Source organism: Castanea sativa, chromosome 6, assembly GCF_040712315.1.
Source record: "Castanea sativa cultivar Marrone di Chiusa Pesio chromosome 6, ASM4071231v1".
In the NCBI taxonomy this organism is placed as follows: domain Eukaryota; kingdom Viridiplantae; phylum Streptophyta; class Magnoliopsida; order Fagales; family Fagaceae; genus Castanea; species Castanea sativa.
Genome location: NC_134018.1, coordinates 42,177,904 through 42,192,682, shown reverse-complemented (window position 1 = coordinate 42,192,682; position 14,779 = coordinate 42,177,904). Strand labels below are relative to the sequence as shown.

At 34.3% G+C, this 14,779-nt stretch overlaps 1 protein-coding gene across 1 annotated transcript; it reads left to right on the top strand.

The window, feature by feature from the left end:
• The first annotated feature begins 2,365 nt into the window (after window positions 1-2,365).
• LOC142638604 (coronatine-insensitive protein 1) lies at window positions 2,366-8,480 on the top strand. Its single transcript, XM_075812649.1, has 3 exons — window positions 2,366-3,297; window positions 6,127-6,598; window positions 7,365-8,480. Exons 1-3 carry the CDS (start codon window positions 2,816-2,818, stop codon window positions 8,181-8,183), a joined length of 1,773 nt encoding a protein of 590 aa, XP_075668764.1. The 5' UTR covers window positions 2,366-2,815; the 3' UTR covers window positions 8,184-8,480.
• The last annotated feature ends 6,299 nt before the right edge of the window (window positions 8,481-14,779 follow it).

The window sequence follows — 14,779 nt, the reverse complement described above, 5'->3', positions numbered from 1 at the left end:
TTTTTATTAGGTTATTGGATTATGGACTCTAGATACTGGGAAGAGAAGACATGTATGAATTAATCAAAATATGTAATAATTAGTAACATTAGTCATAAATTCATAATTACTGTGCAGTTTTGGTGTGATGGTCACTTTACAAAATTCTTGTGGGGTTGGGAGGGTAAGGATTAGGATTTAAGTTTCTAAGAGAGAATTTTACACACATATATATTTAGATTATGTTAGAATATAATTTCTATCTTGTATATAAAATAATAATAAAAAGTAATATTAGCCATATAATGATGGTTTATCCTTTTTATCTTTTTTTTTTTTTTTTTAATACAAGATAGAATTTTTACTCTAGTCTAATTTAAGTGTATGTGTGTGTAAAGCTCCCTCTTGGAGACTTAAACCCTAACATTTTCCCCCCGACACCCCACAAGCATTTATACTTGCGGAGTGACCATCGCACCAAGGGTGCGCGGTAGTTATCCTTTTTTATCTTGATTTGACAATACATTCATTGGAAAACAATTGAAACAAATAAATGGCAAACTAAATGATTAGCATTTTTGAACTCACAAGTTTGAGCTTACAAGGTTGTCTTTTTTTCCTTAGTACCATGTTCTATGAATCTATCTTATCTCATTCAATAATATAAATGAAAATTACTTTAAAGCAAAATTGAAAAGCATATTAGGTTATTGGATTATGGACTCTTCATAGTGGAGAGAGAGAGAAGACTTGTATGAATTAATCAAAATATGACATAATTAGTAACATTAGCCATATAATGATGGTTTACCCCCCCCCCCCCCTTTTATCTTGATTTGGCAATACATTTATTGGAAAACAATTGAAACAAATAAATGGCAAAGTAAATGATTAGCATTTTTGAACTCACAAGTTTGAGTTTACAAGGTTTTGTCTTGTAGTTGAATTGACACATTCTCATGTATAAAGTACTTGGAAGTCTAGGGGAGAAATGGTTTGAGTTACGGAGTTAGTAGCATGTTGTAACTTGTAATTATCTCTAAAAAAAAAAATGTTTTGTCTCTTTTTTGCTTAGTATCATTTTCTAACCCATCTCATTTAAGAATATAAATGAAAATCTTCCAAAATAAGGGGAAAAAAACATTATTACTTTAAGGAAGATAGTACAAACCCAACCATAGTTCTTTGTTTTTTTTTTTAGGTGCATTTGAAAAGCAAAATTGAAAAGCATGAATGGTATTAGCAACTTTTTAGAAAGCTGAACAAGTTTTGCTTATTTTGTGGATGGTTTTGAAGGAAATAAAATAAATACATATAAATAAAAGAAACGCCAGATTACAAGGAATCATCTTAAAAAAAATTAGTGGCCTACAAAACACGTTCATTATCCTTTCATTTGTATCCGGTTTGGTAGTTGCATGTAAAACCGTTTTTAGGTCTCATGTTGCTTTTCAGGGTCAAAATTTAGAAAACTTGAGGAGAGAGAGAGAGAGTGAGTGAGAGAAATCAGGTTTTATTCTAGAAGATTGACTTGATTTCTAATAGCTATTTTTTCGTAGATCCTAGTTCTTTACTCATTGAATAGTTCCATCCTTAATCAGTTAATCTGTCACTAATATTTTGACTCTTTTCTTTTTGTACTAATTCAATCCTCCTTTTTGTCAATCATACCAAAAAAACACTCTTTTTTTCTCATTTAAGGGTTCAAAGTAGCTAAGTCAATTTTTTTTAATAATTCAATAGTTTAAGGTGGAAGTGAGGGATTTAAAATACCTGTAAAAATTGTACTTATATTTTCTGTGATAGAAATAGAGCTTAATTAATGTTATAAATATGTAAGTTTTTGGAATCTTAATTAATATCTGTAATATAGTTATCATATTTGACCTCATTGCTAACATCACTTAAAAAAAAAAAAAAAGAGTCGATAAGCAACTAGTTATTTGGGCAATTCCCCACTAACCAGGGCATTTCAAATGATGCCAAAAAAAAAAAAAAAAAAAAAGACAAACTTTCAAAAATTCAACTCTCATAAAAACAGAAAAACAAAAATACTTTCCACTTTTAATTACTGTTTCCATTTTTATCAAAATTTGTGATCAGAAGTTTTAATTACCGTTAAAAAAAACCCTCCAAAATATATAAAGCAATCGCAGAGTGTAAGAGAGAGCCAGACAACATCTGGTGCAGTAAAGTGAATAAAAGCATAAATCCAACCCAAGCAATGAAAGCTGGCCACATTGCAACCACCCATCACGATTTTTTTTTTTTTCCCCAATAATTCATCAACCCAAAAAAAAAAAATTTCATTGTCTCAACAATGACGTTTGATTGGTTTGCACCAGTATGTTTTTGTCGTTTCCTCTTTTATCTTTTCATTATTTTTCTTTCCCTCTTTCTCTCTCTCTCTAAAAACCTCTGCTCCTACCCTGTGAGTCCTCTCGTTTTTTACACTCACAAAACCACACACACAGACACTCTCTCTCTCTCTCTCTCTCTCTTCTTTTGTTATTTGAGGCGCACAATAGACCCCTCACTAGGGTCTGATCCAATCCAATCACTCAGCCACCACTCCACTAACTGTTTTTTCTCCAACCGTCGCCGTTCGATTTTCTTTCTCCGTCGATCGTCACCGTCCATCCTCTCCGATCGTTCTCTCTCACCAGTGGATCTTCATCGAACCGCGTTTCTCTTCAAAAAACGTTTCGTCGTTTCCAGATATAACGGAATGATTCGGTCTCTGAATATCGGTTTCGGTATCCGATATTTTTGTTTTGTTGCTGTTTTAACTGATTTTTAACTTTTAAGCCGATTTTGTTTTTGTTGTTTTTCGGTTATGGAGGATCGGAACTTGAACAGAATGAACATCGGAATGTCTGACGTGGTTCTGGGCTGTGTGATGCCGTATATTCACGACCCGAAAGACCGAGACGCGGTGTCTCTGGTTTGCAAGAGGTGGTACGACCTCGACGCGCTCACGCGCAAGCACGTGACGATCGCGCTCTGCTACACCACGAGTCCCGATCGGCTGCGGCGCCGTTTTCGGCACCTCGAATCTCTGAAGCTTAAAGGAAAGCCGAGAGCGGCCATGTTCAACCTCATACCTGAAGATTGGGGCGGCTACGTCACTCCCTGGGTGAGAGAGATCGCCGAGTCTTTCAATTGCTTGAAAGCGCTCCACTTTCGCCGAATGATTGTTCGAGACTCGGATCTGGAACTTCTCGCTCGCACTCGCGGCCGTGTTCTCCTCGCGCTGAAGCTCGACAAGTGCTCTGGCTTCTCCACCGATGGCCTTCTACATATCGGTCGATCTTGCAGGTAGTTCCTCTTATCTGAAACTTTCTTTGTGATAATTGAAGCTTGAATTGATTCTATTCCTGTTGAATTTGGATTCGGATTCGGATTTTGTACTTGTTTTTGAACTGAAGATTTATCTCAATAAATTTTGTTGCTTTATTGTGTGACTTACTGTGATTTCTATTTTGTTTTTTCAATTTCTTGTTATTAAGTAAAGATTGATCGTACAAATTTTGTTGCTTTAAGTTTTGACTTACTGAGATTTCTTGATTAAATATGATTTTCAAGGGCTTGAAGTTCTTCGCTAGTATTGCTCGAGTAATTTTTACTTAAATCTTTTCATTTATCGCGAGTTATTGATACAGTGCAGGGCTTGTAGTTGACATGCTGTTTTCGATTTTTTTTGTTTTTGTTTTTGAATGTCGAGCAAAATGATCGTTGGTGTCTTCCATGATTAGCTTAAATTGCAGGCCATTTGAGTATGATTATGTCTCTATTCGGATGATTACATGTGTTATAGTGGGAAGAATGTCTCTGTTTCTTCTTCGGGAAGTTGTAGTTTGATTGAAATTTGAATTAATTAGCACGCGTGATAAAAAGAATTAAAGTTTTGATACAATTTTTCAGTCATTTGTGGACTTCTTCTCTATATAGTTGTTTTAGTAATGCATAGGTTTGTAACTGAAAGCTTGTTGGCAGTTATAGTTTGAGTTTACCACTAGTAGATGAGTTGAGTACAGTTGGGAAGTGAAAATATACTAGAATGTTTTGTTAACATGTATATTAACAATAGTTGGATATATCTGGATCTGTCTATATGTTACTTTTGAGGATTTCTCAGGTAGTTGAGGTTGGCTCTCCTCATGCTTTAGCTTCTGAACTTTTAAACCTGCAAATCATCTAACTTAAAAGTCCGCAAGGTTTTTGAAATTATGGTTTGTGTACAACAACGGCTACAATGCCGAGATTCTAAAGGTTGTGAAATCCCTAGAACTTTGCGATGAATTCATTAATCACTAATCAGAGGGTTGAAGTTGCGCTAATTATTGTCATATCTCTGAGTTATGTTTTGAAAACTTTGGGGAGTATGATTGAGCACTTTTGAAGGCAATCAAGTTTTGGAAAGGGTAATGCAATACTGACTTGGTTTTATATAATGGAGATCAATTGACAAAACTACCATTTTTTTCCCTTTCCCACTTGAATGACCAATGGAAAGTTTTCTTGATGAGTAATCAGGATGTTTAAATGGGTAATGAAATACTCAGGCTTGACAGGATTGAGTTATAGGTGTGATCAGCAATGAATCAAGATTCTAGAGAATGGAAAAAAAAAATAAGGCAATGAAAATATATTCAATTTAGAAATTCAAACATCTTGAAAGAGTCTAATCATTGGATAACACTGAGATAATATACAAGATTAATTACTACTGCAAAATGCATCAAATGTAGGCTGAAAACATAAAAACTATTGCTTTTGACAAGCAAATGTTTGTGAACCATCAACCATATATACAAAATGATTTAAGTGAGTTTAAAAGGTAGATTGTGCAATGATACCAAGTTTCTCCTTTTAATTAACTGCTTCTATATATTCTCTCTTGAATGATGAAAGTAAGTTATACATTTACTTTGTCTTTGAAAGTCAACTAGCTTGATTCTATATCTTGAAATTTATGACTTGTTAGAGTTGCAGATTCTGTATCTTGTTCCCTATGCTCATCTAGGTAAGCATTCCCCTCAGAAGTTGGAGGAACACTTATTCCTTTAATGAAATGGAGATGAAATATCGATTTCATCCCTATTCTGACAATATACATATAATAGGGTTTTAATAGTAAATTCCCTCACCCCCCCTCCTCTTTTTTTTTTTACATGGGGAGCACTTTTCTCATTTAATCAATGAATTTTTACTTTTGAAAAAAACCTTTAGAGAGAAGCTTTAGTCTTTTGGATATGTTTGTGAAGTGTTAGGCTGCACATATGTTGTTACCCCAAGGGATTGGACTAGTGGTTTCTAAGGCCTCATGATATCCACGAGGTCTTGGCTTTGAAACCTCTAATCAGCATCTTGGTACTTCCTCCAAGGGATTCCTCCCTATAATTACCTAATGTACGTGGGGCAAGGGATCTACACACCCTTAGGGGAATAGTTGGACTCCCGAAGAGCTTTGGACACCAACCCTCACATATGTATTGGTACACTATTTATATTTACTCATTCTGCAATAATCTTTCTTAAGCAACTTTCTGTACTACAGAGGAAAACAGAAATTTAAAGCTAGGAAAAAAGCTGCTCAGGATGCACAAAATAAAAATTAGCCGTTGCCTGGGATTGCAATGCTGCTTAAACCTTGGTAGAATTTTGTTTTTCTTGGAGAATTTCACACCCTGGAAAGTTTTCTTTGTGCTTTGTTTCTTGTTTTCACTTCTATTTTTTTTTCCATGGATTTTAGAAATATGTTGTATTAGTCACAATGAGCTTGTCCCACCAGGAAAAAAGGAGAGGAAGATATGAGATAGCAGTATATAAATGTTGATCCATTAGTGAGATGTTCTAGATTTGCAGAAACATGACTTATGCAGTGGTTGCAAATTAGTTCAGATAAGTTTTGTTAAGTTGAGAATTATGTTCTCATTTTTATGTATCATGTGATTGCACCCACTACCATTCATATATATGTTGACTGTATATGATGCCTGTTATTTGGGCTACTACTATTACGTTTCACTCAGGGGATGTGTGAGCACAGCTTGCTGTCATAGTGGTACACGCTATTGATTCTGGAGCACTGATCTGATCCGTAGTCATTATGACTAATGTATTATTCTTTATATGCTTTCTCAGGAATTTAAAAACTTTGTTTTTGGAGGAGAGCTTCATTTCTGAGAATGATGGCGACTGGCTACATGAGCTTGCTTTGAACAACACTGTTCTTGAAACTTTAAATTTTTATATGACGGATCTTACCCAAGTCAGATTTGAGGACCTTGAACTCATTGCTAGAAATTGCCGCTCCTTGATCTCTGTGAAAATTAGTGATAGAGAAATCTTGGACCTCCTTGGTTTCTTTCGTATTGCAACTGCTTTAGAAGAGTTTTGTGGGGGTTCCTTCAATGAGCAACCAGAAAATTACTCAGTTGTGTCATTACCTCCAAAGTTATGCCGTTTGGGTCTATCATACATGGGGAAGAATGAATTTCCAATTGTATTCCCTTTTGCATCCCAACTCAAAAAGTTGGATCTACTCTATGCACTCCTTGACACAGATGACCATTGTATGTTAATTCAAAAGTGCCCCAACTTGGAAGTTCTTGAGGTAAAACCATAAAACCACTTCTCATCTTTTCTCCTTTTTTATTTATTTATTTTTTATCATTATGTGTGCGTGTATACTTTTTTTTCATTGGTCAGAGTTTTGTCTTATATCATATTTCTAAATTTTTAAGGCACTATATATGTAGATATTTTGAAACAATTTTTTTTTTTTTGAAATTTTTTTATAATTGTTTTTTGATAGATGCAATAGTATTTCAACCTATGATGTTCGTTTCATGATGATTGTTCCTCATCATCAAGCCAAGACACTAATTGGTTTTTAGTGTAAACAGGGGTTTGAATCCCAAATTTCTTATTCGTTGGCAAGAGACTTTACTCGTTCTGCTAATTGGAACCCACATTTCAAAAGACTTTCATTTCTGCTTTTCTTATCCGGATTATTTGCAACTATTATAGAACCTTTTCTTCCATTAGAATCCCCCATTACTTATTCTCTATAATGACTATATTGACCTTGGTTTTAAAAGATCAAATTCCTAGGATTTTACTTAAGTGTACTATTTCCTGTTTGTGATGTCGCAAATTGAATTATTTCATGTTAATTGGCATGTAAACTGTAGGGAAAAAAATAGAAATTATAGGGCAATGCTAAATGCCAAATGTAGATGCATATCCTTTAAAATGGTTGTACGTAACTTCTTTAAAAAAAAATCCTAGAAAATGGTTCTACTCAAAGGAGTGGGTATTTAGTGCATTGAAACTTATATATATATATATATCTCTAAATCTGTTTTTCTTAAATACAGACAAGGAATGTTATTGGAGATAGAGGATTAGAAGTTCTTGCTCAGAGTTGTAAGAGACTAAAGAGGCTTAGGATTGAGCGAGGTGCCGATGAGCAGGGAATGGACGATGAACAGGGTTTAGTTTCACAAAGAGGATTGATTGCCTTGGCCCAGGGATGCCTAGAACTGGAATACTTGGCTGTTTATGTGTCTGATATCACAAATGCCTCTTTGGAATATATTGGCTCTTACTCAAAAAACCTTTGTGATTTCCGCCTAGTCCTGCTTGACCGAGAAGAGAGGATAGCCGATTTGCCACTTGACAATGGTGTTCGAGCTCTTTTGAGGGGCTGTGAAAAGCTTAGAAGGTTTGCGTTGTATGTCCGACCTGGGGGCTTGACTGATGTGGGTCTCAGTTATATTGGGAAGTACAGCCAAAATGTGAGATGGATGCTTCTTGGTTCTGTTGGAGAGACTGATGCTGGGCTTTTGGAGTTTGCTAAAGGCTGTCCTAGCTTGCAAAAACTAGAAATGAGGGGCTGTATCTTCAGTGAGCGTGCACTGGCTGATGCTGTGTTGCAACTCACTTCTCTGAGGTATTTATGGGTGCAAGGATATAGAGCATCTTCAAATGGTAGCGACCTTATGGCAATGGCTCGCCCATTCTGGAATATCGAGTTAATTCCTGCTAGACGAGGAAGCATTCCCAATGCTCTTGGGGAGACCGTGATAGTTGAGCATCCAGCCCATATACTTGCATATTACTCCCTTGCTGGACCGAGAACTGATTTTCCCAATACTGTTATCCCTTTGGATGCAGAAGCCTTTGTCACCGCGTAGAGCTGTATATACTACTCCGCAGAGGAGTCTTTCCTTGCCACGTCTTGTTTATATTTTCATGTAGCTTTTTTCCCCTTTTGATAAGGGGGTTTTCTATTTTAAATTACATTTTTCTGTCCTAGCTCTAGACGTTAGTCCTGTAATAAGTTTGGGTTTCCTTATGTAATTTGGAATCTTTGGTGCTACCAATCTCACTGTCCTGTTGGGGGGTAGTTGGCCTAAACTTCAACACTTTGGTGACTTGTATTAATATGCTGAGTCAATCTTATTCGAAATTATTGTTGTTATTGGGTAAAATGTTGAGATGTTTCAAGTTTGTGAATAGAAATGAAGAGTGGTTTTACTTACCATGATTTTATGCTATCATATTATTGCGACAACTGACTGGATTGAAGCCTCAAGCCTTTGTAGTATATTTCAACTGTTACTGAACAATGGCTGTGGGAACGTTTTAACCATATCCACGACTCATAGTAACATTGTACCCCAAAATAAATTACTAATACAAATGTGATTGCTTATTTTTATTTTGAGGTAACAAATGAGATTGTGGTTGAGGTACATCGCATATGTGCTTGTGACCTGTAGAGCTTTATAGTTCTTTAAACAGGTAATTCTTATCACCATAAGTAATTCTGATATATAGTTTTTTTGTGTCCTAGATGGAATGAACTGCCACTGGGTTGAAATGTTTTTACTAATTTTTACTGATTATGAGTGGTTCATCTATGTTGTAACTTGCAAGGACGAACTACTGGCTGGGCCTTGAAAATGCTTTTACTGGTTATTTGCCTGTTGATTACTATTTCCTCCAGTCTTGCTTAGAGCTATGTTGAAAAGTAGAGGGGGAATTTCACATTGAAAGGTGGAGTGCTTTCTAGAGAGTTTTTTTTTTTTTTTTTTTTTAATAATTTTATTTTAGTTGTATGTATAATAAAAATTTGACGAATTGAAGTTCTTCTACTTGACAAATTGTAGTTTTCCACTAACGATATTACATGTAATGAGTTTATGATGTGAATTGAAATATTCCTTAAAAGTGTAGGATTTAAGATTTAATTTGAAACCACTACTGGCTTTAGGATATTTTAATGTCCAAGTAAGAATTTTTATTAAAAAAACCCAAACACATCAGAGATACAACTTAAAAAACAGAACACACTACTGTAGGCACTTCAAGACAACAAGCCACCCTGCACCTCAAAGTACACTTCCTAACTATCAGGAAAAACCCAATAACACTACAAAACTACTTGTATATTTCCACTCAAGTATAGAGACAGAAATCCCTCAACAGCAACAAAGCGTACTATCCAAAACAAAGTTTTCAATCTTCTCTCTTCCAGCAATCAAAACTCTGAATTCCCATTTTATGATCTGCATAATGCTCTCCCTACTCTAGCCTTAGTTTGCCCTCCACGAATAGTCACAGACTTCTTTGAGACCATAATAAGTGGTACATTGTTTGTTACCCCAAAGCAATTTTACACAAGGTATTCCCTAGATTTTGTTCCTTTCCAATATTTTAAACCCATTCAATTAACAATCCCTTCCCAGCTTTTTTTTTTTTTTTTTCTGGTCTACTGCACTGACATAGCTTCACGACCTCTTTTCAAAGTCTGCTAGTGAAAGGGCACTCAAAAAAGAAGACACAAACTGTATCTCAGCATCTCCCAAGTATCCCACTGAATCAGTCTCTCTCTTGTAGTTAGTCTTTTCTTGAGTGCTAACCACATTATGGAAGTTTGTCTAGAAATTATCATTGAAATTTAGACAAGCGTAGACCACTCAAACTTTGGAAGCTTAAACCTGATAGCATGCCATATCTCTGCACTGGAACACCCGCCAGATTTTGAGGGAAGTCAAACAGGCTTTCTACTTGAACTTCATTTTTGCTCTACCGAGCTCTGGATTTTGCTTGACCAAAGTATGCAGTCTTGTACTGTGAACATAATCTTCAGTTTTCAACCCATTTTTACAACTCACAAATTAGATAGTAATAACCAAAAATCAACACTAAATTTCCCAACACCATAAGTGCTACAGATCTTGCAAGCCTTTGGCACCAATATTTTCCTCTCAACACTCTGGACACCTAATGTCATTTCTGAGTTCTAGCATTTTCCTCCATCCTCATGAAGACATTTGATTTGGAAGTCTTCCAATGTGCCTGTAAAGTTAAACAGAAGATTATAAGATGGTGCAACAATTCCAGTTGTAATCGTGTAATTGATGGCCATGACAACATTAGCTATGTTTTGTAATAAAGTATTTTATTTATTTAATTATTTGCATCTAGAAGAAAATTTTTAGTGATATCAGGATGATGTTGATATGTCATCAGCAATTAAAGAAGGTGGTATCAGCTATTTATAAGGTGTAATGAACATATAGAAATTGCTTTATATAAATCAAGGGATTTGAAAGGCAATTATTGGTATAATTGCTTTATAGAAATTTAACAATATATGATGATTTGAGTTTCGGAGATTTTTATCAAGTAAAAATACATGTAATATTCTGAATTTGAAATGACATCTTTCACCTATTTATTTCAAATGGTAAAGCGTAAAACTATTAATAAATTTCATCAATAAAAAAAATGTCATTTCATACTTTATTCAAGTTACTTAAATTAAAAATTGAAATCCAGATCCTACTTTTTAAATACCTTGATCCAACTAAACTATTAAGTATTTTGTAGCAATTGAGGATATTGTTCCCTTATTTTGATCAATATGCTTTTAAGAATCATTATTTTGTGTTAAAAAAATCTAAAAAGGATATAATTTTTTTTTCAAATTACACAAAATTATTCTAGTGGAAAAATTTTGTCCGCAAATCATTTTCCAAGGAATGAGTATTTGTATCAATAATGAATAATTAATATGATGCATTATGGAACAACTTTTTGTTGTCGGCATGGGTAGACGAGAGGAAGTAAAGTTATCAAATAGTCAAATTTAAAGCAAGCACAAAGTTGTTAAGTGGAGTGACAAAAGTGACAAAACAGTATTGAAAATATTGAATTTATTGGACAATAACAAAATACAAAGGCTAAATATCAAAATTTCATTACTCCAACCATTAAACAGAGAGGACTTTCATTTTCACTACAAAAGTGAAATTGCATCAGTGGGAGGCTCCATGAAGTCAATTCCAAATATCCAATGATGAATAGAAGTATACAACAAGTACTTCTTCCCCAAGATAGCAGAATCACATAGATTTTGTACTTATTCTTCACATATACTTCCTTTCACCATTTTGTGATGTCCAATTATGGGTGTAAAAGGCCAATAACGCAATGCAGACCTCTCGTTTAACAATTGTCAACTATGTAAAACGTTATTTATTTTTGTTTTCTTGTTAACCATTATCATCTTACTTTAATATGCTAAGATTAGGGTGTTCGTGGTGCGATTTTGAGCTATTTTTGACACTGCACTTTGTTGTGTGGTTTAGCCAAAATCATAACCACACCACACCTCATTTTTATAGTCACATGTATGGTGTGGTGCGGTTTAGAGTTTAACCAAAACCATAACCGCACTGAATCTCACCTTATTTTTGCGATCACATGTGCGGTGCGGTGTATACGATATAGTTTGAACAGTTTGAAACCAGTATATTTTTTAAATTTTGGGTTTTTCTTGCCTAGCACAAAACTGATTTTTCCATTTGTTTTGGGCCAAGTTTTAAACTATTGAGTTAATTTTTCTTTATTTTGGGTTGATTTTTCTAATCAACACTTGTTAGGGTTATTAAGCTTTTTTTTTTGTTTTTTGTTTTTTTGTTGAAAACTAGGGTTATTAAACTAATAATAATATATTTAATATTAAAAAAATAAATATATTAATATATAGAGAGGGTACAGTGTAGTGAGGTTTGTGCGGCTTTCTTATTATAAAACCGTACACTGCATTGCACCATGCAATGTGATACAATGCAGTGCATTGTTACTTATGATGCGGTGTGGTTATGTCATTTTACGAGCGATTTTGGTGTGATTTGTGCGGTTTGGTGAACATCTCTAGCTAAGACTTTATATTATTAGTTTGTACATAGGAATCTAGTTTTTATTATAGTAAATGTTTAGGCATTCTCTCATCTCTGACTAGGTATCCCATTAATGTTGATTAATATGCTTTTGAGAGGCTATTTGTCAAGGCCTAGATCATACAAAGTTACATTTTTTTTTTTTTTTTTTTTTTATAAAAAAAAATCCAAGACAGATAACTGAACACAAGGTAATTAATTTTCTAAATGTTGTGAAAACTCTGTATAAGCAAGATTAAGGAAGGGAAAAATAAGATTTCATGGTTCAGTAGTGTGCCAACATCCACAAGAACAAGCGGCTATTAATCCACTATATGAGATATTAAGCTTAGAAGCTAGGAAGTATGGACACTTCATTTAAGGTGTCATATCTGTGTTGTTCCCGTATTATATTGGTGTCATACCGACCATTTTATGTTATAATTTTTAATTTTAAAAAATTGCTCATGTCATCATGTATACCTATATCCGTGCTTCTTAGATTACAAGTTACAACAATTTTTATGTACACTCTCTCCCCATAAGGCCTTTGGGCTAGTTCACCGAGAAACAAATATGAGCCTGCTTCAACCCAAAATTTGATGTGTCTACTTATGTTTTTCTTTTTTTGTTTCCTCAGTATGGTAAGTTTCAAATATTCGGGCCTATTGAAGCGAAATTCTAGTCTTTATAACCTCGATTTTATATTTTCAAACTTTTGTTGAAAGCAAAGGTTACAACAAAGGGCTTGGATTTTATCAACTTGGTAGTGGTAGCCAACAGAAAATTCCTACCTTACCATGATTGTAATAAGTCCTAGGAAACCTTTGTCTGCAAAACCAAGTCTGCTATAGAAGATGGACACGTGTTGCTGCATGGTTGCCTGGGAGTAAAGGACGAGAAAAGCCGATCTCATGTTTGTACCTTATGATGAATTCTATGAATCCATGGTTTGCTCCCAATGACCTTTTTTCAAAAGAGCATGATTCTTTATTTCCTTTAAGCTCCAAAGTGTAAGTATAAAGTTTATACTAACTTATTAAGTTTTTTTTTTGCTAAACTACTAACTTATTAAGTTAGTCTTTGTATATATTGCATTTTAAATTGATCCAAAACTAGTCTTGAAAATGTTTTGACCCTTTGAAAATGTGATATCTTATGGGATTCTTTTCGTGGAAGTGATTTGACAAAGAATGAGAAATATGTTGAGCATTTTTGAAACAATCAAGACTTTTGAGTGGAACTAAACCACCTAATCATTTTAGAAAAGATTTCAATGATTTACACTTCCCATGTGCAGTATTGGTGCAAAGTTAAAAAGTGGGTTACGCTTCCCATGTGCCATGTTGCCATGGTTAAGGGCAAGGTAGGATCAGTTGTGATAAAAAAAAAAGTACAAATAATTGAAGAATAATAAAAAAGTGTCAGTGATGAACCCAAATAAAATAATATTGCCCCCAATCACAATAATTACAAAAATTCATCACTTAAGGCAATACTACAACTATGAATTGTGATGTAATGTAAAGGGGGAAAAAATGATGTGGTAGCTTTATTTTTTAGATACAATAGATTTTCAACTTAGAATATCTGCTTTATGATGATTGTTCTTTATCATTAAAACTAAGACACTAATTTATTTTTTGTGTAGGTTGGGTTTGAACTCCAGATTTCTTATTTGATGACAACAAATTTTACAAGTTAACTTGTCCACTCCACGACGTGGCAGCTTCTTGATTGTAATTTTCTTGTGCCAGATGCTTAGAGTGAGCCTTACATGCGTGACAACTCAAGTACTCAACCATTAATGAAAAGTTTGTGGAAAATTTATGTTTGCAAAGTCTTTTTTGTTTCCCTTAATTGGGTATGCATCCTCAAGATGGTGATGTTTTTGGAGCCTTAGGAAATCACTAACATATGCTGTCGGCAAAGCAAATGTGAAACTGTAGAAAAGGGGGAGGGGGGAGGTTTCAAAAGTGAACTTGCTGTTTAAGAAGCATGTTTAAAATGGTCATCAGCAGTATTAGAATTTCGAATTTATTGGACAGTAACAAAAACTAAAATGGCTAAATATAAAAATTTCAATACCTCCAAGCTTTAATCCTAAAATTTTTGGATCCATTATGGATCAACAGGCTAGTCAAGGTCACCCAGTCCCATTTATCTATAGTGAATGTTGCTACAACCCTCTTTTTTTTTCTAGACATGGGACCGACTATGAACAAAATACGTAACACTAAGTGTAGACACAAATGTTCAATACTTCAATCATTAAACAGAGAAAAATAAGAAACATCATTGAACTTTTATCTTCAATGTAGAAGTGAAATTGCTTTAGTGGACGACTCCATTGAAATGAAGTCAATTTCAAACATAAATATAACAAGTACCCAAGATAACTGACTCATTGGTTTTGTCCTTATTCTTCACCTAAACTTCCTTTCATCATTTTGTGATGTCTAATTATGGGTGCAAAAGGCCAGTACAGTAATGCAGACTTCCTTTTAGGAAAATTATCATCTGCACAGTATGTTATATAGTATTTTTTTTCCTTCTCA